This window comes from Typopeltis vanoorti, chromosome 21 (assembly GCF_054136105.1).
Source record: "Typopeltis vanoorti isolate ZY-2024b chromosome 21, IOZ_Tvanoo_1.0, whole genome shotgun sequence".
Taxonomy (NCBI): Eukaryota; Metazoa; Arthropoda; class Arachnida; order Uropygi; family Thelyphonidae; genus Typopeltis; species Typopeltis vanoorti.
This window is the reverse complement of record NC_143569.1, coordinates 35,738,762-35,759,755: the sequence shown is the minus strand read 5'-3', so window position 1 is coordinate 35,759,755 and position 20,994 is coordinate 35,738,762. Positions and strand designations below refer to the sequence as shown.

Here is a 20,994-nt window from a genome sequence, read left to right as displayed (position 1 = left end):
AATATATTATAACTGAAAAAAACCTACTTACAGCGAAGTTAGAGATGACAGACCATTAAAAGCCATTGGTAAAATATACTTCAAACGGTTTCCTTTCAGATTCCTGTAAGAAAATTAATGATAATAACAGATATTTAATATTTGAAGCATATATACAGAATTAATTTAAGCTCTACATTTATAAATAAAGTTCGTTGATTTTAAATATCTACCCTTTGATAATTAAAAACGCGCACCTTGTATAACTGTCGCTTATTGGCTAGTGTTTAACTAATAACTCGATTTCCACAAGTTTCTTAGTGCAAACTTAATTATCACTTAGAAGGGAACTGCGTGTCAATTTTTATCTCATAGTCATTGTTTTGAATTAAAGTAAAAAATTAATTTAATTTTAATTTTTTTAAAATTAATTTTTCGTTAATTAATAAGATTAATTAATTAATTAATTAATTAATTAAATGCCAGATTATTCAAAAGCTCTAATAAAAGTCAATATGGGAGCTCCTGAGCAGAATCCTGTCTTTTAACTAATGCAAGTCAAGGTAATTCTTATTGCCAAGATTATGTTTTCATTATATGAAAATGAAATGTAACCGATAACATAGAAATTAAGTTTCAGTTCTATTTAGTTATAAACAGATGACGGATATTATAATATCCACAATATTCATTACTTTCAAAATTTCAACGAATGGAAAAAAACACTTCCCACGTTTTAACTGTATGCCAATACTCCGTTTAGGAAAGTGTAATTACTAAAAAATAACCAATAAATGGAAGAGGGAAATGTAAAGGATGTCCGGCATTCATGCAATTCAACCTTTTGCATGCTTATACTTGAACTCATTTACATTGGACAATTTAGAAACGAGGTAAGTTGGACCGTTATATAAAATAAATTCTGTACTACTTAAATGCTTTAAGCACACTGCAGTAGAAAAAACACACACACACATACATACATTTAGCATTCGACTAATGAATGCTAAATGATAATGTCATGCCACTGGGGTACGTCCTGCTTGCCGCAATCATCGGATGCTCTCATTCTGCACAATCATATATATATATACTGTATATATATATATATATATATATAAAGAAAATTTATCACAGAGCTTATGAGAATATCATCTTCAGCATTGGAGGTGCAGTGCTTTGTACTACATGTTCGAAACTTTTCTTATGTTCAGTTTTATATTTAGGTATAAAATATGATTGGATCCATAATATCCTCCATGATACTAACATTTTCACCTTTGTTCATAGAAGAGTTTTCGCATTATTTGCTGTTCTCACCACCAATCTCCTTTCCAGGTTTATCTGTGTTATTACTAAACGTTTTTAATTATTTATTATTAATTTCGTTTAAATAATAGTGGAAAGAAAAACGTTATTATAGGACTTTTCTCTATTCCATCATTATTCGTACTATCTATTTAATTTCACATGTTTATGTGCTCCTCTTCCAGCTTACATAAAAAGATTTGGAAACGTATTGTATATTGGTATTAGAGAAAACGAGTAAGCTATAGGTTTCATAGGTGACCAACAGCAGGCCCGAGGGCCGCATGCTGCCCGTAACGTGATTTTCTCCTGCCGGCGGCAAGATAAAAACTATATTAAATTATATTGATTATCCATTTAGCTATTAGTTTCTAAAGCAGATTTTCTCATTGATATACTAGTTACATTCATTATTTCTGATGACGGAAATAATTTGTATTCTCAACACGGAATCACCTTCAGGATTTGTTACGAATATCGTCATCATCGTTGATAAGCTTGTTGCCGCTTGAACGCCCACAGTGTTCTCATTAAGTTGTATTACATGTGTAAAAAAAAAAAAAAAAATATGTAATTAAATTTAATCTAATAATTTATATTTAAATCAATCAAATATTTTATATTGTTCTCCCAGTAGTAAAATGAAGAGCCTGTGTAGCTCGGTGGATGTGGCGTTTGAACACCACCGCGCTTGGCCGCACGAAGGAAGACTTGGTTTCGAGTCTAGTCGGCGACTAGAGGAAATTTTTCTAAGCCTTATTTCGACTGATTCCCGAGTTAGTCGATCTCTGGCACGGGCAAGCGGGTTTTTCCTCCCGGAAACTCGGGTTTTTCGTCCTGTAAACTCAAGAAAATCGACCGTAGAACCCACATTATTTCAGACATTAAATATATTGTGTTAGGGTTAGGGACCACGAGATGGCGGCACATTTGAGCCGTCTCTCTTCACTGCGTACCGCTTAATTAGTGATAGCCTTGGGCTATCTGTCTCTGATTGGGTACCAGTGGAGATTGAACTGCCCACTCAGTCTCCAAAAGTTAGATAGGGCTAAATGGCCTCGCCTACTCCCGTATACGGGAATAAAATGGCGTTAGCTGATTTTTTTTTTTTAGTAGTAAAATGATTTAACAAATATAGTAATTCAATACATATAACTATTGCCTTGACAAAATGCAGAGTTTATTTTTATTTAAGTTAGGTTGCAGCCCGTGATGCTACCACTCATCATATATTAGCCCTCGTATAGAATGAAGTTGGCCAAGCCTGAGTTAGATGATCGACGGAAACCCTACCTCTGGAAACCAAACACGTTTTTATTTATTTCATGCACATTTGTAGTAACACATATTTTATTAACGGTTTATTTTATATATGTGCATATGTACATGTAGCATAAAACAAGACCTATACGCCACCGTGAGGTGGCCTGGATAAGAATAGCTCTACTGCAGTCCATGCATATCGTACGAGGTGACTAAAATGGGTACCCAGGGAGGGTAATGGATGGCAATGCTGTAGCCAATGAAGTTTTAACTGACGCTCGGCTATTGCTGTTACCCTCCTGCCATGATCAGAGCTCATAGCTCAATAACACCCTATCCTTACATTGTCCTCTACAGATAACGAGGAAGATGAAAAGCATTCTTGCTTCACCCATCTCGCCAAAATAAAAATATTTTTAAAAAATGAACGCTAAATATAACGAGAAATTGCAAATGGCTGTCTTCATGCAGCACACCGATGTTCTTTCTGATTTTTATCACAGTCCTGTTTTCGCCTTTTTTTGTTATTATTTAGAAATTGGCAGTAATCAAATCTTCATATTTTTCTTGCATATTTTGCATATTTACATATATATGGCAGATCAAATCTGCTATATATATGAAAATTTCATTTGATGAAACCGAATCTCCGATGGGTACCAGCTGAGTTATGCTTCCGTAGTTCAGTTGATAACTCTCATATCCTTTGGTTAGAAAGATCTAGGTTCGATTCCCGTCTAGTACATGAATAACATTTATAACGAGTTTTAACTGAAGCTCATTTAACTGATCTCATGAGAATTTTTCCTCCCGAAAACTCAGATTTTATTTTGCAATGCTTAGAAAAACAGCCGAAATTTACAGACACAATATATTCCATGGTCAGAAGACTAACCAGCTTGTCCTAATAAAAATTAACTTTACGAAAGCAAAGGACACCTGACAGTTTGGGATCTGTAAATTCCTGGAGGTATGTTCGTGTTGTAAAAATATGAACGTACCTCCTGATATAAAGATATTGCAACCATACTTAAACATGCTGAGTCAAGTTTTCATGTTAATTATTCTTGAAAATATCAAACAACGAGAAAGCAGTTTTACTGTTAACGTGAGCTAAGACAGATGTTACTATTTATGTTACGTATACATGCGACCAGCAGTTCGAAAATTCGAGGTAAAATCTCAGTTAAAGTGGGCGACTATTCAAAGAAAATCTGAATATTGTCTCTAATAGTAGTCGTCTTCCGAATAGAATGACCAAGATAAAGATCGCTTAGATCTATTCTGACACACGGTTATCAGTCAAGATTAGGATATTGGTCATACAAGAATGGAAAATAAACACAGTTTATAAATGTCATGTTAGGAAAAAGGAACTGGGAAAAAGACTCTTAATAGTAACTGTTGACAGCCCACTCGGGACGATCCATCACGGTGATGGAGTGTCCTGAACGGAAAGATGATGCTTTTTTCCCATGAAAACAACGTGTAAACACGAAGACAGTGATACTACGAGATGGTTAAGCTTAGTCATGACCTGGTGCACGGAAGTCCTGAAACATCATTCTTCGTTCATCCTTCCTCTATATACAGTGTATGTATCATAGAATCCTGCGCAATTAATAGTGCCAGAGATGCTGTCTAACAAACAACTAGAAATAATGTGAGGATCAGTTATTTTGGGCTTAAGTTAATATCAGGTAGTTAACTTGTTAAGGCATAGAGGGTTGTACTTTTAGAACGGCAGATTGAAATTTACTAGAAAAGAGACAAACTATTAAGAGATGTGATTAACATATGTTGATTGTTTTAGTATTTTTTTATTTCACGGTACAATTTAAATAGAATTTATTTCAATTTTCCAAAAGAATCATTTATTTTAAATTTTAAATGCTTATTATAAATGAAAATGAATACCGAGGGTGTTTTGTTATTTAAATGCACAATATATTGCTGCGATATTTAGTGGAGAGGAATATAGGGAAGTAACCCTAGCCTATGCTGTTTAGCCCTGTACTAAGCGACTAGGATTATCAGTTAATGGGAATCCGACATGAGAAGCATTTTCTGTACATTTACCTCCTGTGTTAATGTTGCAGCTTTTCCTGTCAATCTGATTGTGTATGCATTAATATACTATTCCTTAAGTAACAATAATCAACGCTTTAAAATAAATAAAAAGTTATACAAATATCTTAAAATAAAATTATTATTTTATTGTATAAAAAGAAACCACCATATAGATTTTTATTTAAGTGATTATTTTAAGCTATGCCTTATAAATAGACTACATATTCTAAGAAATTTGGTCCTTTCCTAAGCCAATAAATAATGTTATTTTCTGATAGTGCATTTTATTTATCAGTTTAAACAATTTTAAACTAACATGAACATTCTATTTTAAGTTAAAAGTCAATAATACACTTGGCATTTAAAGAGTATTGGCCACCAAAAATCGTTGGTCGTGGCAGGTCTCTCCTAATACATTTTACTTCAGAGTTAAACTGTACACTAGGTAATAGGTGCGCACGCACACATTCCATGTTTTGTTTTCCATCAACTTTTACTAAACATTCGTTTTAAGGATTATTTAGAATTAATATCAATAACCGACACTAAGAAATATATTTCATGTATTCTGTCAGTCGCAATTTTCCACTGTATATTAAATGGGGATGATCTCTCTCTCTCTCTCTCTCTTTGTGTGTGTGTGTGCGTGCGTGCGTGCGTGCGTGCGTGCGTGGCGCGCGTGCGCATTGTCTTGTGTCATTGACCATAAATAGAGTATCCAATCTACAATTAATGCATTCATAACAAAAAATAAGTAATAAATAAATAAAATAAAATACTTTTAAATAACTGCAAAAGATATAAGGCTAAGAATACAAGGAATAATGCTGAAAATTCCTACTGTGAAAATTTCAAAACAATAACTTCGAAAACGGCCGTTTAACTATTCAGCAAGTATATGCTTAAATATTTGACAACTTTACTATTCTATTTCAACACTTAAAAAAATAAAAAATAAAAACATGCAGTGATGTACTTACAAAGAACGCAATGTTGCCAGTCCAAAAAAAGTGTCTGGTCCTAAGGTGACAATAGCGTTATTATTCAGAAAGCTGAAAAATAATTATTTTCTTATATGATCATTGTTAAAAAATGATGCACAATATTAATTTTTATTATCAAACTAATTTATTTACTATATATAAAAGGCAAGTATTTCAGCATTGAAAACTTTCCTTCAGCTAATGCAAGGTTTCTTCGCACCACTTGTGTTTCATTTTCGCCATAAACATCGAAGATCCCAAAATTATCTTCATATCACTTCTTCGGATGTATCGCTCACTAATTTTATTAGCTATATGAAGAGCTAATAAAATTTGCCGTGAGTGTTTAACTCTGTTGTATTCCTCTTTTCATCTCTTGTTTTCATTACTCAACGGTGATAGTTCAAATAAGGTTTGAACGTGATGTTGGTGACTTCAGAGTTGTTCCAGAAGATTCTGTGAACAAAATATCTTCTGTCTCAGGATACCTCATAGACAGATGGTAAGGGTTTTTCCCTCCCAGAACCTATAGTTTTCATCCCACAAAATAGACAAACTGGCCATGAGAACACAGGCATTAGTATCAGTTTACATCAGTATCATCGCCGAAGCTGATTCGTCTGTAATTCCAACCAACTTCATGACATCCTTTCCTCAATGACTAACATCCAAATGAAGTATGAAAAGTCTTTACACACATCTGCTTATGTCACTGAATATCGCGATGATTGCAATAGCACTGATAATGGAGGCATGAGAAGTGCTTCCATAATTTGAAGTAGTCTTTATTACTCCGCTGGACAACATGACTACGATTCCATACCTAAACGAATTATGGAATAGGATTCTACATTGAGATATGGGAATCGATAGCGCTGTTGGATCTCTGTTATCTTCTCATCCAGTGCTATCAGAGGTTTTTTCTGAAGAGGACGTCCAAGAAAATACGGAAAAAACGGATAGTAAGTGGAACAAATAGTCCGATATGGGGACTCAAGAAAAGACAAAAACTACTCCACTCCACTAGGCTGTGAATTCGTTCCCTCTGCAGCTGGAACCTGATATTTCTTCAACAATTTCCATTTTTGATCTCTACAATTCCTGGATTATTTCATTTGCATCTAGTATTTCTCTCTGGGTACTAAACGTGCGCCAGTCTGGTTGGCCGAGTGGTTAGCATATCCACTCTCCGGCGAAAAGGTTGCTGGTTTGAATCCTGCCAGGGTATGGATATTTGTGATTGTCCTACTAACTTTGTGTGAAAAGGGCATCTTCGAACCTACCACTTCGTTTAGCAACACGCTTCACTCCCTTAACACTAAGATGTACAGAAATGATCATACAGCATCAAAATAACGTCACATGTAAATAACTAACTACTAAATGCACCATACAGAGGTTATATAACTTTTTTGGATGGAATTGGTACAAAAATATTTTAAAGTAGATATATTAACTCAGTGTGAATCGTAAACCACAACACACTCACCAGGGTATCCCGAAATGACTATTCGATATCTTATTAAGAAAAATACCAAAAAAACGTATATAGAACTAGAAATAATAATCGGAATTTAAGAACATACGAAAGGAAATAAGACATTTGAAAAAATTAAGATTATTATTATTTTCGTTAACAAGAAATGATAAAAAAAATAAATCAAATTAAATCACGCCTTATTTCTCATAATTCATAATAGAGGAGATTTTTGTCTATTAAATAACTCACGGGAAGGTCGGAAATATTGGCGACTTCTGTAATAAAAGAAATTCGTCTTGTAAATGCATTTATGTTGGTATATTCTTTCAAATTCAACATGAAAGTGTGGGTTAACTGAACTAGTCATATAGCACTGTCTCAAAAAGAAATGCATTCTTTTAAAAATACTTTCAAGTGTGTGTGTGTGTGTGTGTGTGTGTGTGTGTGTGTGTGTGTGTGTGTGTGTGTGTGTGTGTGTGTGTGTGTGTGTGTGTGTGTGTGTGTGTGTGTGTGTGATTTCTAAGATAAGCTCGCGCGTCTTATCTTAGAAACTGTAAGCGTTGCTACATTAAGCCAGATGCTTCATAAATTCAGACGCGTTACTCAAAATCGTAAATTCATATAAAAAAAAGAGAGAGAAAAATCTCTCCGAGTAAATTAGAAAACTGGGAATGTTTTCTTCACTCGAGCATCATATAAGATAAGTAAATGCTTCTTCTAGCTAAGCTCAATGAGAATCGAAGAATGAACGGCAAATTATCATTCAGACCATTACCCTGCTTTTCAATAAACTGCATTTTCTTTCAAAAGGCGGTGTAGAATTGGATGTTTTCGCATTGCCATTCGTCCATAAGAAAGATTGGTAGAACAAACAAAAATCAGTAATGTAGTTTACAAATTTTGAATTCATCATGCATATATCCCCATGACTACTTCATTTTGCTACATCAGGATGAAAGGCATTTCTGCGATTCTATACGCCGACTACAGGGATGAACGTTTATTCCCATCTAGTTCACAATTAGTCGAATTTAGGTGCATGCAAGTAGGAATTTATCCTAAGAAGAAAGTTGAATCTATCACGAAACTGCTTTAAACTTATAGTGCATTGATATAGAAATGGGTCAAAAGTAACAGCTAGAGAGCAAACATCGAGCTTTTCCAAGCACACCTTGAGTCCTCCAATAAACGGAGGTGGTGATTTCACGCGCTGCAAAAATTGTCTGTCACCTAAAGACATTTTCACACATCCCAGCCACTGTGGAATTCGAACAGACATTCTGTTGGTTGGAAAGCGGATGCACTATTCGCTTGGCCAGCTAAGTTGGCGACTTTTAATCTCACAACTCGGAAAAATCCAGCGCACACAATTACATATCTATGTAATGCAAGTTTGGATTAAGAAAACGATATGTCAGTAGTTTATTATACAAGCGTTGATTGTGGTTTGCTGCAGTTCACAAAAAGACGATAGCTAAAGATAAAAATTGAATGTTCGGAATAAAAGAGTGCTTCCCACTTCTTTGAGAAATAAAGAGGTATTAGAAGATATTTTATTTATATTTTAAAAATAAAATATATTTTATTTATAATTTTATAAATTTTTATAATATTATTATAAAAATATAGAAAAAAGTTTTTTATATAAATTGAAAAACAACATTATATTTATTATAAGGATAAAACATAAAAAACAAGCAGTATAAATTTGATTTAATAAAGCATTATCATGTCTGCTATGAAATGAAATGCAATATATATCCGATTTTATGATAATTTCCTTTTCCAAAGAAAGAATTTTCCGACAATTAATACTTTGAGCAACCAGAATTGAGTGGGTACAGTGTAGGAATCGTTTCGTGGAGGACGGCGAAGGATTCGTCATACTGAATTCTTGTAACATGGTAGCTAGTGAGGCTGTTAGTACTGATGTTAGATTTGAGCTTATATGGTCATGAGATGGAGTAACTTTGTTCGTGCTGCCTCTGCATAAGTTTTAGGCATTTGTTTCCTTTCTTGAGTTGTCGAGCTGGAGATAATTTGGACTGGGGTGTGACTTGCACGGCTGTCTTGGACATCGCTGAAATGTGTTGGAAGGGTAGTTTTTCCTGACCCTCAGTTATTTGGGTGTGTAATGCATCCCTTGTAGTTGGCAGTGTGAGGTACTCCACAATTGGTGGATTTAGCTGGAGTGGATCTTGGTTTTGTACACATGACGGTCTGGTGGCCCTCGCCACATTTTAAACACCTGTAATTTGCCTTGCAAAGTTTTTAGGCACTGCCCAGCTGTCGGCTTCTTCCTTAGTAGTTCAGTAGAAATTCTGAGGCCACATATCGTTGTCAGTACATAAATCTCTTTCTGTGTCTAATCAATTTCTGCGAGTACCAGTGGCATTGGCAGTTTATCTGCCCTGAGCATCCTGCTCACTTTCACTAGTGTTAGGCTCCGACTCATAAGATCAGCAGTGATTTCTTCACAGGTGACACCCTCGGTCACTCTGCGAAGCACTACTTTGAGATTCTTCTCACTGGGTAAAGCAAAAGTGTGATATGGAAGACTTTTGTTATCCATTAATCTTGTCAGCTGTCTGTAGTCAGTGACTGAGGCTGACTGGAATTTGACTCCTTCATCTTGATTTTTAGCCCAGGAATATGAGAGTTTATGTTCCCTAAGGGCTGATGTGACAGTGGTCCATTTGTCTTCGTCCTTTAGTATTACTGGTGGAACCTTCTCGGTGTTCCTCGGGACATCTGATGTTGGTATGTCTTCATCCATGTGGTCTTCTATAGTTCTTCTTTTGTTAGAGTGCTCCCCTTGAGAGATGTTTTGACAGGGGGATTTTGGTGACAGAGCAGCAATGAGTTCATCTTGTGAGATCTCATTCTCCTCCTCCTCTCCATCCTGATCATTAGAGTGAATATATCGTTTTATAAATCCTGGCCAGTCAGATTCTAACTTGCCTATTATGAGTTTGAGTACCTCTAGGGACTGCTCCTTATTAAGGATCTGGATCTGTTCTTTGATGTTTTCCATGTCAAATTGGCGATTTCCTGCCAGCAGAAATTGGTTAATAGCAGTATAAATCATCCCGCAGGGCCAGGCGCCTGCCAGCAAAGTATCCTGTAGACCTAGACGGACTACTAGCAGTATATAATCCCGCAGGGCTTGAATCCTGCCAGCAAGTGTCCTGTAGACTGAGTTGGTCTACTAGCAAAGTCTTGTTACAACCTACTAATTGGGGAAAAGAATTATCAATATCTCACTTGGCCACAGTTTAGAAACCTACCTACCTATAAAACCTTAATTCCACCACAGGTCCTCATTGCGGGTGGGGCTTGCCGGCCATTTGACCTCTTGCACATTTCGTACAGAGGGTGAGACAGCAGGAATCACAGTGTTAGCACCAGTGCAATGTGAGATTACTGAGAAATCTTGAATGCAATGTAATCAGGCTCAGTCTAAAATATAACACGTCCATTCTCATCAAAATCCCCATTCATTCTCGCACACAAAAATTCCTTATAAGGACTGGCTTAAAGGGTTCGAAGCAAGAATGCTTTTCATCTTCCCCGTTATCTAAAGAGATAAAGTGTTATTGAGCTATAAAGCTCTGATCATGGCAAGAGGGTAACAGCAATAGCCGAGCCTCAGGTAGAACTTCATTGGCTACAGCATTGCCATCCATTACCCTCCAAGGGTATTATTAATCACCGCATCTCACGGTCGATTCTTCCCTCCCGCACACAAATAAAAAAATCCTTATAAGGACTGGCTTAAAGGGGCGAAGCAAGAATGCTTTTCATCTTCCCCGTAATCTGTAGAGGACAGTGTAGGGATAAGATGTTTATGAACTATTAAAGCTCTGATCATGGCAGGAGGGTAACAGCAATAGTCGAGCCTCAGTTAGACCTTCATTGGCTACAGCATTACCCTCCTCCAAGGGTATTGGATTGAATGAATGAATCACCGCATCACGGTCGATTGATTCCGTTATCTTCTCGCACACAAATAGTCCTTATAAGGACTGGCTTAAAGGGGCGAAGCAAGAATGCTTTTCATCTTCCCCGTTATCTGTAGAGGAGAGTGTAGGGATAAGATGTTATTGAGCAATTAAAGCTCTGATCATGGCAGGAGGGTAACAGCAATAGCCGAGTCTCAGTTAGAACTTCATTGGCTACAGCATTGCCATCCATTATCCTCCAAGGGTATTGGATTGAATGAATCAATCACCGTATCTCACGGTCGATTGATTCCTTCTAAGCCTCGCACACAAATAGTTCTTATAAGAAGTGGACTGAGTCCTTGACTCTTTATCCTGTCATCTGAATGAAGAAAATCTGTGTGGATGGAGTGTTATTGAGCTAAAAAGCTCTAGTCATGGCTGGGTAACGGCAATAGCCGAGCCTCAGTTATAACTTCATTGGCTACAGCATTGCCATCCATTACCCTCCAAGGGTATTACTCACCGTCACGCACACAAACAGTCCTTATCCTTATAAGGACTGGCTTAAAGGGGCGAAGCAAGAATGATTTTCATCTTCCCCGTTATCTGTAGAGGACAGTGTAGGGATAAGGTGTTATTGAGCAATTAAGGCTCTGATCATGGCAGGAGGGTAACAGCAATAGCCGAGCCTCAGTTAGAACTTCATTGGCTACAGAATTGCCATCCCTTACCCTCCAAGGGTATTGGATTGAATGAATCAATCACCTTATCCTTATAGTCCTTATAAGGACTGGCTTAAAGGGGCAAAGCAAGAATGCTTTTCATATTCCCCGTTATCTGTAGAGGACAGTGTAGGATAAGGTGTTATTGAGCAATTAAAGCTCTGATCATGGCAGGAGGGTAACAGCAATAGCCGAGCCTCAGTTAGAACTTCACTGGCTACAGCATTGCCATCCATTACCCTCCAAGGGTAATGAATGAATCAATCACCGCATCTCACGGTCGATTGATTCCTTCACCCATATTCGAATCAATCACCGCATCTGTATCACCTTATAGTCCTTATAAGGACTGGCTTAAAGGGGCAAAGCAAGAATGCTTTTCATCTTTCCCGTTATCTGTAGAGGACAGTGTAGGGATAAGGTGTTATGAGCTATTAAAACTCTGATCATGGCAGGAGGGTAACAGCAATAGCCGAGCCTCAGTTAGAACTTCATTAGCTACAGCATTGCCATCCATTACCCTCCAAGGATATTGAATGAATCAATCACCGCATCTCACGGTCGATTGACTCACTGACATCTGTATCACCTTATAGTCCTTATAAGGACTGGCTTAAAGGGGCGAAGCAAGAATGCTTTTCATATTCCCCGTTATCTGTAGTGGACAGTGTAGGGATAAGGTGTTAATGAGCTATTAAAGCTCTGATCATGGCAGGAGGGTAACAGCAATAGCCGAGCCTCAGTTAGAACTTCACTGGCTACAGCATTGCCATCTATTACCCTCCAAGGGTATTGGATTGAATGAATCAATCCGAAGTGTCCCACACCTCTGTATCACCGCATCTGTATACTACTATAATAATGATAATTATATAAAATTAAAACCGGTGTATTTATATATATAATACTATTTGATAAATAAATAAATAAATTACATATTATATACTTATTATCTTAATAATATATCATATTATATATTAAATAGAGATATAAATTTTTATTTCATTTCTATATATATTTAAAATGAATTTTACAAAAAAAGTAATTGCTTTCTAAGTGATAATCTAACTAAAATAATATTTTATTTTTATTTGAAATTAAGTTATTTAAACTAAATTTGAAAAAAAAAAAACACTTACAGTATTTTTAGTCTCCAAAGGTTGCGAAATACTCCTTCAGGAAGAAATGTGATATCGTTGTAGCTTAAATCTCTGAAAAACAGGGAACAAATGAATTTTAAATGAAACTGAATTTTTTCTCTGTTTTTATTATTATTGTTTTTTAAAGAGAATTATCACATTTTATCCATTAATGCGCAACTTACTATCTACTTTCTTCACAAGATAATGATCATATTAATAAAATACTCGTAACTACATTAATCGTACTGTTGTAGCAAAAATACGAATGATTTCTGATTTAGTTAACTTGTTTTCTTTTTTTCTTTCACTTGAAGACGTCTCCTTTTTGAACACCACAAAAGGAACAAAGAATGCTTGGAAATGCATTTCCTTAATTACCAGAAAAGAGGAGAAGATTGTTAGTCTTTTTGCTTGCCGTTTTAGGTAGGATGACAAGGAGGTTACTATAGAAACACCCCAATGGGGATTATTAAGTGTTTTTTGTAAGAAAGAGAGTGTTTTCTCTTACAGTATTTCGTTAAGAATTTTTGAGCAAACAAGCTTTGTGAAAAGAAGAAAGAAACTGAAATAAAAACAGTGGTAACAAACTAAACCACTTCGTAATTGCAATGATCTGTCTTCTAGAAACTAGTTGGAGAAGTAAATTAATCTGATTTTGTGGTTTTGATTCACACATCTTATTTTCACGACAAGAGGTTTTGTCAAACGTGTTATTATCATTTATGTTAATTATATTTGCAATTATCTTTATGATGTAACTGATAAAGTGCTACCATTTTCTTAGCATTTTTGTAATCCACAATTAGGAAAACCCCGAGTAAGTAGTTGAGTCCCGAATTTCTCAGTAGATAAAGCCTAATAAGATACTAAATCAATATTACATTGCAGTATGTTATATTCAAGATTACGTTGTAAATTATTACCGTATCGTGATAGAAATGCTCCAGTTAAATCGTAAATTTAAAAATTAATGAACAAAACAACACTTCTTTTGAGTAGTAATTTTTCGAAAATCTGAAGTCAAACGTTTTATTTGGTATAAATTAAAAATGCCAAAAAATTATATTGTTGGCAAACAAAGTTCGCGCGTGAAGTATCTTCATGACTGAATATACTTCATGATTGTCATTATCTTCATGACGATGTCTTCTCTTCCTAGTTCCTTCCGTGGCATCTTTAATTTGTATTAATTATTTTTTTTTTGCGAGGATGGGTGAAGCAAGAATGCTTTTCATATTCCCCGTTATCTGTAGAAGAAAATGTGTGGATGGGGTAATATAGGGCTATAAGCTCTGATCTTAGCAGGAGGGTAACAGCAATAGCCAAGCCTCAGTTAAAACTTTATTAGCTACAGCATTGCCATCCATTACCCTCCCTGGGTACCCATTTTATTCGCCTCGTACGACATGCATGGGCTACGAATCGACAAGCGTGTATCGACCACAGAATATGACAGGTGTGTCTTTTACATAAAATATTATACAGCAAAAAAAAAGACGTTATTTTGATTACTTAAAAAAATTAATTAATTGATTAATTAATCCTTATATCCTTATAAGGACTGGCTTAAAGGGGCGAAGCAAGAATGCTTTTCATCTTCCCTGTTATCTGTAGAGGACAGTGTATAGATAAGATGTTATTGAACTATTAAAGCTCTGATCATGGCAGCAGGGTAACAGCAATAGCTGATTCTCAGTTAGAACTTCATTGACTACAGCATTGCCATCCATTACCCTCCAAGGGCATTAATCACCGCATCTCACGGTCGATCCTCTTCTCCCGCTATCCGATGAAGAAATCTGAACTTGATTAATTATTGACAATTGACAAAATGCTTTCTGTTATGGTTAGAGTGAGGGTAAAAGTTACGAGCAGTTTGCTCGCCTGAATGAGCATGGAGATTATGCGTCATTATAGGAGGCTAATATAGCTTTTGGTCTTCTATATTTGAATATGTCCGTTGCCTCGTATGCTGCAGCTTGCTGAACCAAATCGTTGGGATGTGTTGACGTCTTTAGGAAAAACTTGGATGCTAAGGATTGTAGAAAAGAGAAAATATAGGGAATATTTGTGTCCCTATGGAGTTGATTGTTTCTAACATACCACGGGGCGTTCAGAATCATTCTCAACCACTTGTTCTGCACTCGCTGTATTTTGATAATGTTAGCATTAGAGGTGTGGCTACAGGCCGGAGAGGCATAGGTGATTATAGGACGAATCGTCATCTGGTATAGTTGCAATTTGATTCTGTTGCTGAGCTTGCTATTTCTATTAATTAGCGGATAGATCTGAGCTATGGCTTTAAATGCCTTTGCGCACGCATACTTGATGTGTTTGTTGAAAGATATTTTTATGTCGAGAATTACACCCAGGTAATTTGTTTCTCTCTGCCAGGGAATTTTAGTATTGAATAGTTTGATTAATTAGTTCTTAAAAGAAGTGGGAGATGGACTGAGTCCTTGATTCTTTATCCCGTCATCTGAATGAAGAAAATCTGTGTGGATGGAGCGTTATTGAGCTAAAAAGCTCTAGTCATGGCTGGGTAACAGCAATAGCCGAGCCTCAGTTAAAACTTCATTGGCTACAGCATTACCATTTGTTACCCTGGAAGTTCTAAAATTAATTATTTCCATATCACCCGATTAAGTTCTTATTAGCGCAGTTTGATAGATACCACTGCCCTATGCCTATATAAAAAGTTTCTTATCGCTGGAAGCATTTTCCAGCGAGTATCAGCCTATGCATGCTGTAATGGTGAAAACAAGCAGTTTTTGACTAAAAAACACGAAAAATTTCACTTTTTGCAAAATTTCACGGAAACGTTATTTTCGTGTTTTACACCACAAACACTATCAAATGAAGCTATTTGAGTGTGTTTAAGTATTAGGGGTGAAGCAAGATGCTTTTCATATTCCCCGCTATCTGTTGTGGTTACAGTGAAGGTAAAATTTATGAGCGAATTGCTCGCCCTGAATGGGCATGGAGATTATGTTATGCATTATGTTATACATTTCATATCCTTCTAGATGCATAAAATAACATTTCACTTTTATTTCATAAGAGCTCTTGGAAACAAGACCTGATGAACTACTTCCTCTAATGGAGAAAAGTTCGTATTATTTTTCGGAAAAGAAGTTAATTGATAATAATCGATACCCGTTTATTCATGCAATTCAAAATCACAAAAATGCGATAAACAACTGGTTTTGTAGTTTGTCATAACAGGCAGGCTTGTAATTCATTAGAGCTGTCTTCAAAAAAATAAATTAAATTAAATAAAAATAAATACACTGTCAGACACGGTTTTGTATTATATTATGGCATATTTTATTTTCTCGCTTGAGAGAAAAAAACAACTAAAAAAAAAAAGGAAGAAAATACTAGAAGAGGAACATCTCAAATAGCGTTTAGATCCTTTTATAGAGTTTAAAATAAAATTATCATTCGGGCAGCAATACTGATTTTCTTACATTTTGGATGATGAATAATAAACCTAATCAAAGAAATAAAAAGTAGTACTTTTATTTACTTCACGTAATTAAGTTCATCCTGTAGTGTTGTTCGCAGCGCGAAAAGGTTCTTTAATAACTTCTGCTGCCTTTTAGGAATAGAAGAATCGGAGTAACCGACATTAGCACAGATCTGTTTCCATTAATTTAGCTAAAATGTAATTCGGAGTTCTGCTAAATGACATTCATTAATCAAACTGGAGTTAAAATAATTATTTCTGTCCTCTTGAGTAGCAGTGGTGCGTGTAACAATGATTTTTTTCCCTTAATTTGTTTTATAAAACAATCAGCAGTGCTAGCGGAATATTGTAAATCAACGAAGCGTTTCCTATTCACGAATTAAATAATGAACGGAAGCATCTAAGGAAAAATATAAATAGGAGGAAGAAGAAGAAGAAGAAGAAGAAGAAGAAGAAGAAGCAAAATAGCGCTCGTTCCCTCATATACGCAGATATGCTCACGCATCTCTTTGGAGCAAAGTACTAATAAAGTAAATTATTCTCATTGCTATAACCGTTGGTTAGAAAAGAATTTATGTGTTTGTATTTATATAGTGTAAACCCAAATATTGGAGTATCGTAGCCATAAAAAGAAATAATCTCAATCCTTCAAACATCTTTTTAGGCAGTACATGTAATAATTATTTTTTTTTATTTTATGCTTATAGCAGACAGCGATTAGCATTGTATGACATTAGATTTGTGATACGAATAAAATAGCACGTCTATGGGTGGATGACTTTCATTCACATTTGACATTTAGGATCTGGACATGTTCAACCGTTTTAACGTTTTAATTTTGGTTTAAATCGGACTGCATTTGTGGCAAAATTTTTAAAATGTTACGACGTGGTACGAAATAATACATCTACTCCGTGTACATACTTTTTGAAATTCAGTATTTGTGGCCTTTTGCTAATATTAGTGTAAGGATAATAATTTCTGCTTCAAGAATTTTATTTTAGTACCTAAACTTAACAGAATAACTCCGAACGAAACAAAATAATAGATTAAACCATAAACTGTTTGACGTTCAACACTTATGATGACAAGTGACGTCACTATACAAGAACTTGAATGGAAAATTATCTTTTACTGTAGGATAATTTCCATAATGGTTTTAATTACAAATAAATAAGGATTTGCTTTGCAGAAATTACAAATTTCAATGAATCAAGATAAACATACGTATACTAATATGGCTCTTATAATGAATGATTTTTCTTTATTGAAAAATTATAAAAGAAAATGAAGTCTTAGATGTGTGAATTTTTCATCCTCGCTTTTATTTTCAAAGCAAAGTTTTCTTCGAGTTTACAATTGCTCCTATTTTTGTATACTCTTCTAAAGGTAAATTAAATGAAGGATTCTTCCCATTTCTTCTTAGGTTTGTCAGTTTGACCCAGTCGATATGAAGTCTTATTTTTAAAGGAAAATTTGAAGACTTAAAAAACACCTCATCATATTTTTTAAATCGTAACTGTAACATTACTATAATCGAAACATAAAATACCACTACGAAATGACGATATATTTGGATTATAGTTCAATACTAGACAACTTATAAGCTTTAATCTATACAGTGTTTTATAGGCGAAAATATGGGCAGCTCAGTCTATTTTTTTCTTTTGCTAATAGAAGCTAACCTATCCTGTTTAAGACTTGGGTGAAAGTTTTTTCTTCTTAGTCGAAGTGCAAGCCTACCAGACTGAGAACTCATAATTGATGCCAAATATCTTGACAGTCTTGAAAATTTCTCCCCTAAGTAGCCATTTGCATTGCTGTAAGTTAATGTTCATTTCATTTAGCTGATGTATATTTAGTTAAAATTGTCAGGTCTTTTAGAGCTCTTAATATTTAGAAGTACAACATAAAAAATTAATGCAACTTGTGATTGTGAACTTTACTGTAAAGATAAGTATTTTCTATCAATTAGAATTTACAACTATAAAAACAACTAAAGTATACTTACAAATATTTAATCCTCTCCATCCCAATAAAGGAGTGGTGAGTGAAGTTCAATCCAAAGCTGTTATTCTTCATGATACTTAAAAATGAAACGAAAAACATGTTTTATAATCATTACTATATCATGCTTTCATACTTAGGTTTCAGTGTTCAAGACGGTTAATTATCATATTTAAATTATACAGGAATTAAGCATTAACATAACTTTAGTAAATCACCAGTGACTGGACTGTTTTTATGAAATAGGAATAAATTGAAGGTTAAAAAGAGTAAACATGGAGAGAGAGAGAGAGAGAGAGAGAGAGAGAGAGAAAAAACATAGATAGGAAAATATTAAAAAAAATATAAAAACATCAGAAATTGAAAACTAGTGATTTTTTTACGTTTTAGCAATTTTTTTTCATTTATGCAGCATTACACATTCATTATGAAAATATTTGTGACAGAAGATGCTAAATTAAATCATTCCATAACAATATGTAAGAGGCATCAGCTATAAATATGCAATAGATCGCTGTGCTGGGCAGCAGATCTGCGCTAAGGTGTGTGTGTGTGTGTGTGTGTGTGTGTGTGTGTGTGTGTGTGTGTGTGTGTGTGTGTGTGTGTGTGTGTGTGTGTGTGTGTGTGTGTGTGTGTGTGTGTGTGTGTGTGTGTGTGTGTGTGTGTGTGTGTGTGTGCAAAGATCATGATCCAAATGACGTCGATTTAGTCAGTCAGGCATGTGCCTAAATTCAGTTGATCGATGACAAAGATCCAAGAAGAATCAATGCTCACAAAATTATCAAAGTTTTATGAGCAGATGTGCTCGTTTGGTCATATAACTGCGAGGTCAAAGTGCATGAGGATGATCCTGGATGCACTGTACTATCAGGGATGGGATATAACACGGGACGATCATTTAGGGTTTTACCTCTTCTATTGATGCAATCACTTATAAATGAGATAAATGAAGAAATAAATTGGACCTGAAACATGTTTCATGGAGGGAAGTATCCCATTTCCTATTATTTCTTGACTATGGAAGAACAAAGTACAGTCAGTGCAAGAAACAATACTAGACGGTAGACTGGTGGTTTGCGAATGTCTTCGTGAAACGTTTTAGCCGTTTGAAATACCGGCAGAACATGGGCTGAAAAACAACGTTGCCTACCAAGTATCCTACTAGTATTGCCTTTTTTTCTATGAATCCAATAGGACAACGAAGATGATCTGTTATTCAAGAATGGTTCGAGGAAATTTCGTAATTGCACCTTAATAGGATTTGACCTCTCAATCAAGGGGTTCTCAATCTCAATGACCATTATTTGGGATTTAATGGATCAAGATGATCCATTAAATCCCAAAAAATCCCAAGATCAGAATTGTAGTAATTCATCTTGTTGTCCTGGGTTAGGATACCTGTGGAATGTTTAGATCATCATCTAATAAATTGGCCACTGTCTAATATTAAGAAGGAATTAATATATTTATTAATAATTCTTTATGAATAATTTTGATAGTAAATTATTAATTCCTATCAACTTCCCGATAAAGAATTATTAATAATTCCTCAAAGAAGTGGATAGAGTTCTGTTCTGAGAGTCTTTATTGGTGATCATTTCCAAGCTTCTATTGTCAATACTGAATGAAGTATTACACAGGATTTCTCCACACGGATAAATGGTTACGTTAACTGATTTACTACTTTCCTTCAATAATCAATTTATTCATTTCGATATTATTTAAAATAGAAATAGATTTGCAAGTGATGCTGGATTAAGAAACCGAGTAGGAAAAAACATGGAAAGAAGGACCTGTCGATTGGCTATTGCATTAAAGAATACAAATCTCTACATTGAATCTCTAGATCAACAGACGATAACTAATTGTATCGCCCAATCTAGGTCTCTCACACACACACACACACACACACACACACACACACACACACACACACACACACACACACACACACACACACACACACACACACACACACACACACACACACACACACACACACACACACACACACACACACACACACACACATGTGCACAACAAAACCATCCAGAAAGGCATACAAGCAGTTTACTCTATAGCAGTGGTTCTTAACCAGTGTTCCGCCGATGAAAGATGTGACATGACACTTCACTACGAAGCACGCCAATCTTGCTTCAAAAACTAAAGATTATTTCAAGAGATTGTTGGACATGCACGTTAAAGAAGTAAAATACTTTTAAAAGACTGTTAAAGTTTCTAATTAGGCACAACTTTCATCATATAAGGTAGCTGAATTAATTGCTGTAAAATTAAAACCACATACTATAGCAGAGTCTCTTATTTTACCATCATGTTGTGAAATAGTAAACATTATGTTTAGTGACCAAGCAAAAAAGGAAATTATGAAAATTCTTCATTCGGACGATACAATAAAATTAAAGATATGTCAAATTATATTGAGAAAACAGTTACCAATAAACTTTCCAAACAACATTTTGCTTTACAAATTGACCAGTCCACTGACATTAGCGGTAAAGCTAATCTAGGATTCGTTCGTTTCATTAATGAAAACTAAATAGTGAATCAATTTCTATGCTGCAGAGAACTTACTGAATTACCACAGGAAAAGATATTTTAGACTCTAT

At 35.2% G+C, this 20,994-nt stretch overlaps 1 protein-coding gene across 1 annotated transcript in view; it reads right to left on the bottom strand.

Moving 5' to 3' along the window:
* Positions 1–20,994, bottom strand: part of LOC150094740 (uncharacterized) — a 138,939-nt gene that overhangs the window by 30,646 nt on the left and 87,299 nt on the right. The window contains exons 10-11 of the mRNA XM_090411655.1: positions 12,889–12,960; positions 32–103 (exon numbers count right to left, since the gene is read on the bottom strand). Of these exons, the coding sequence (XP_090267781.1) occupies positions 32–103; positions 12,889–12,960 (144 nt within the window). The remainder of the gene's footprint in view (positions 1–31; positions 104–12,888; positions 12,961–20,994) is intronic.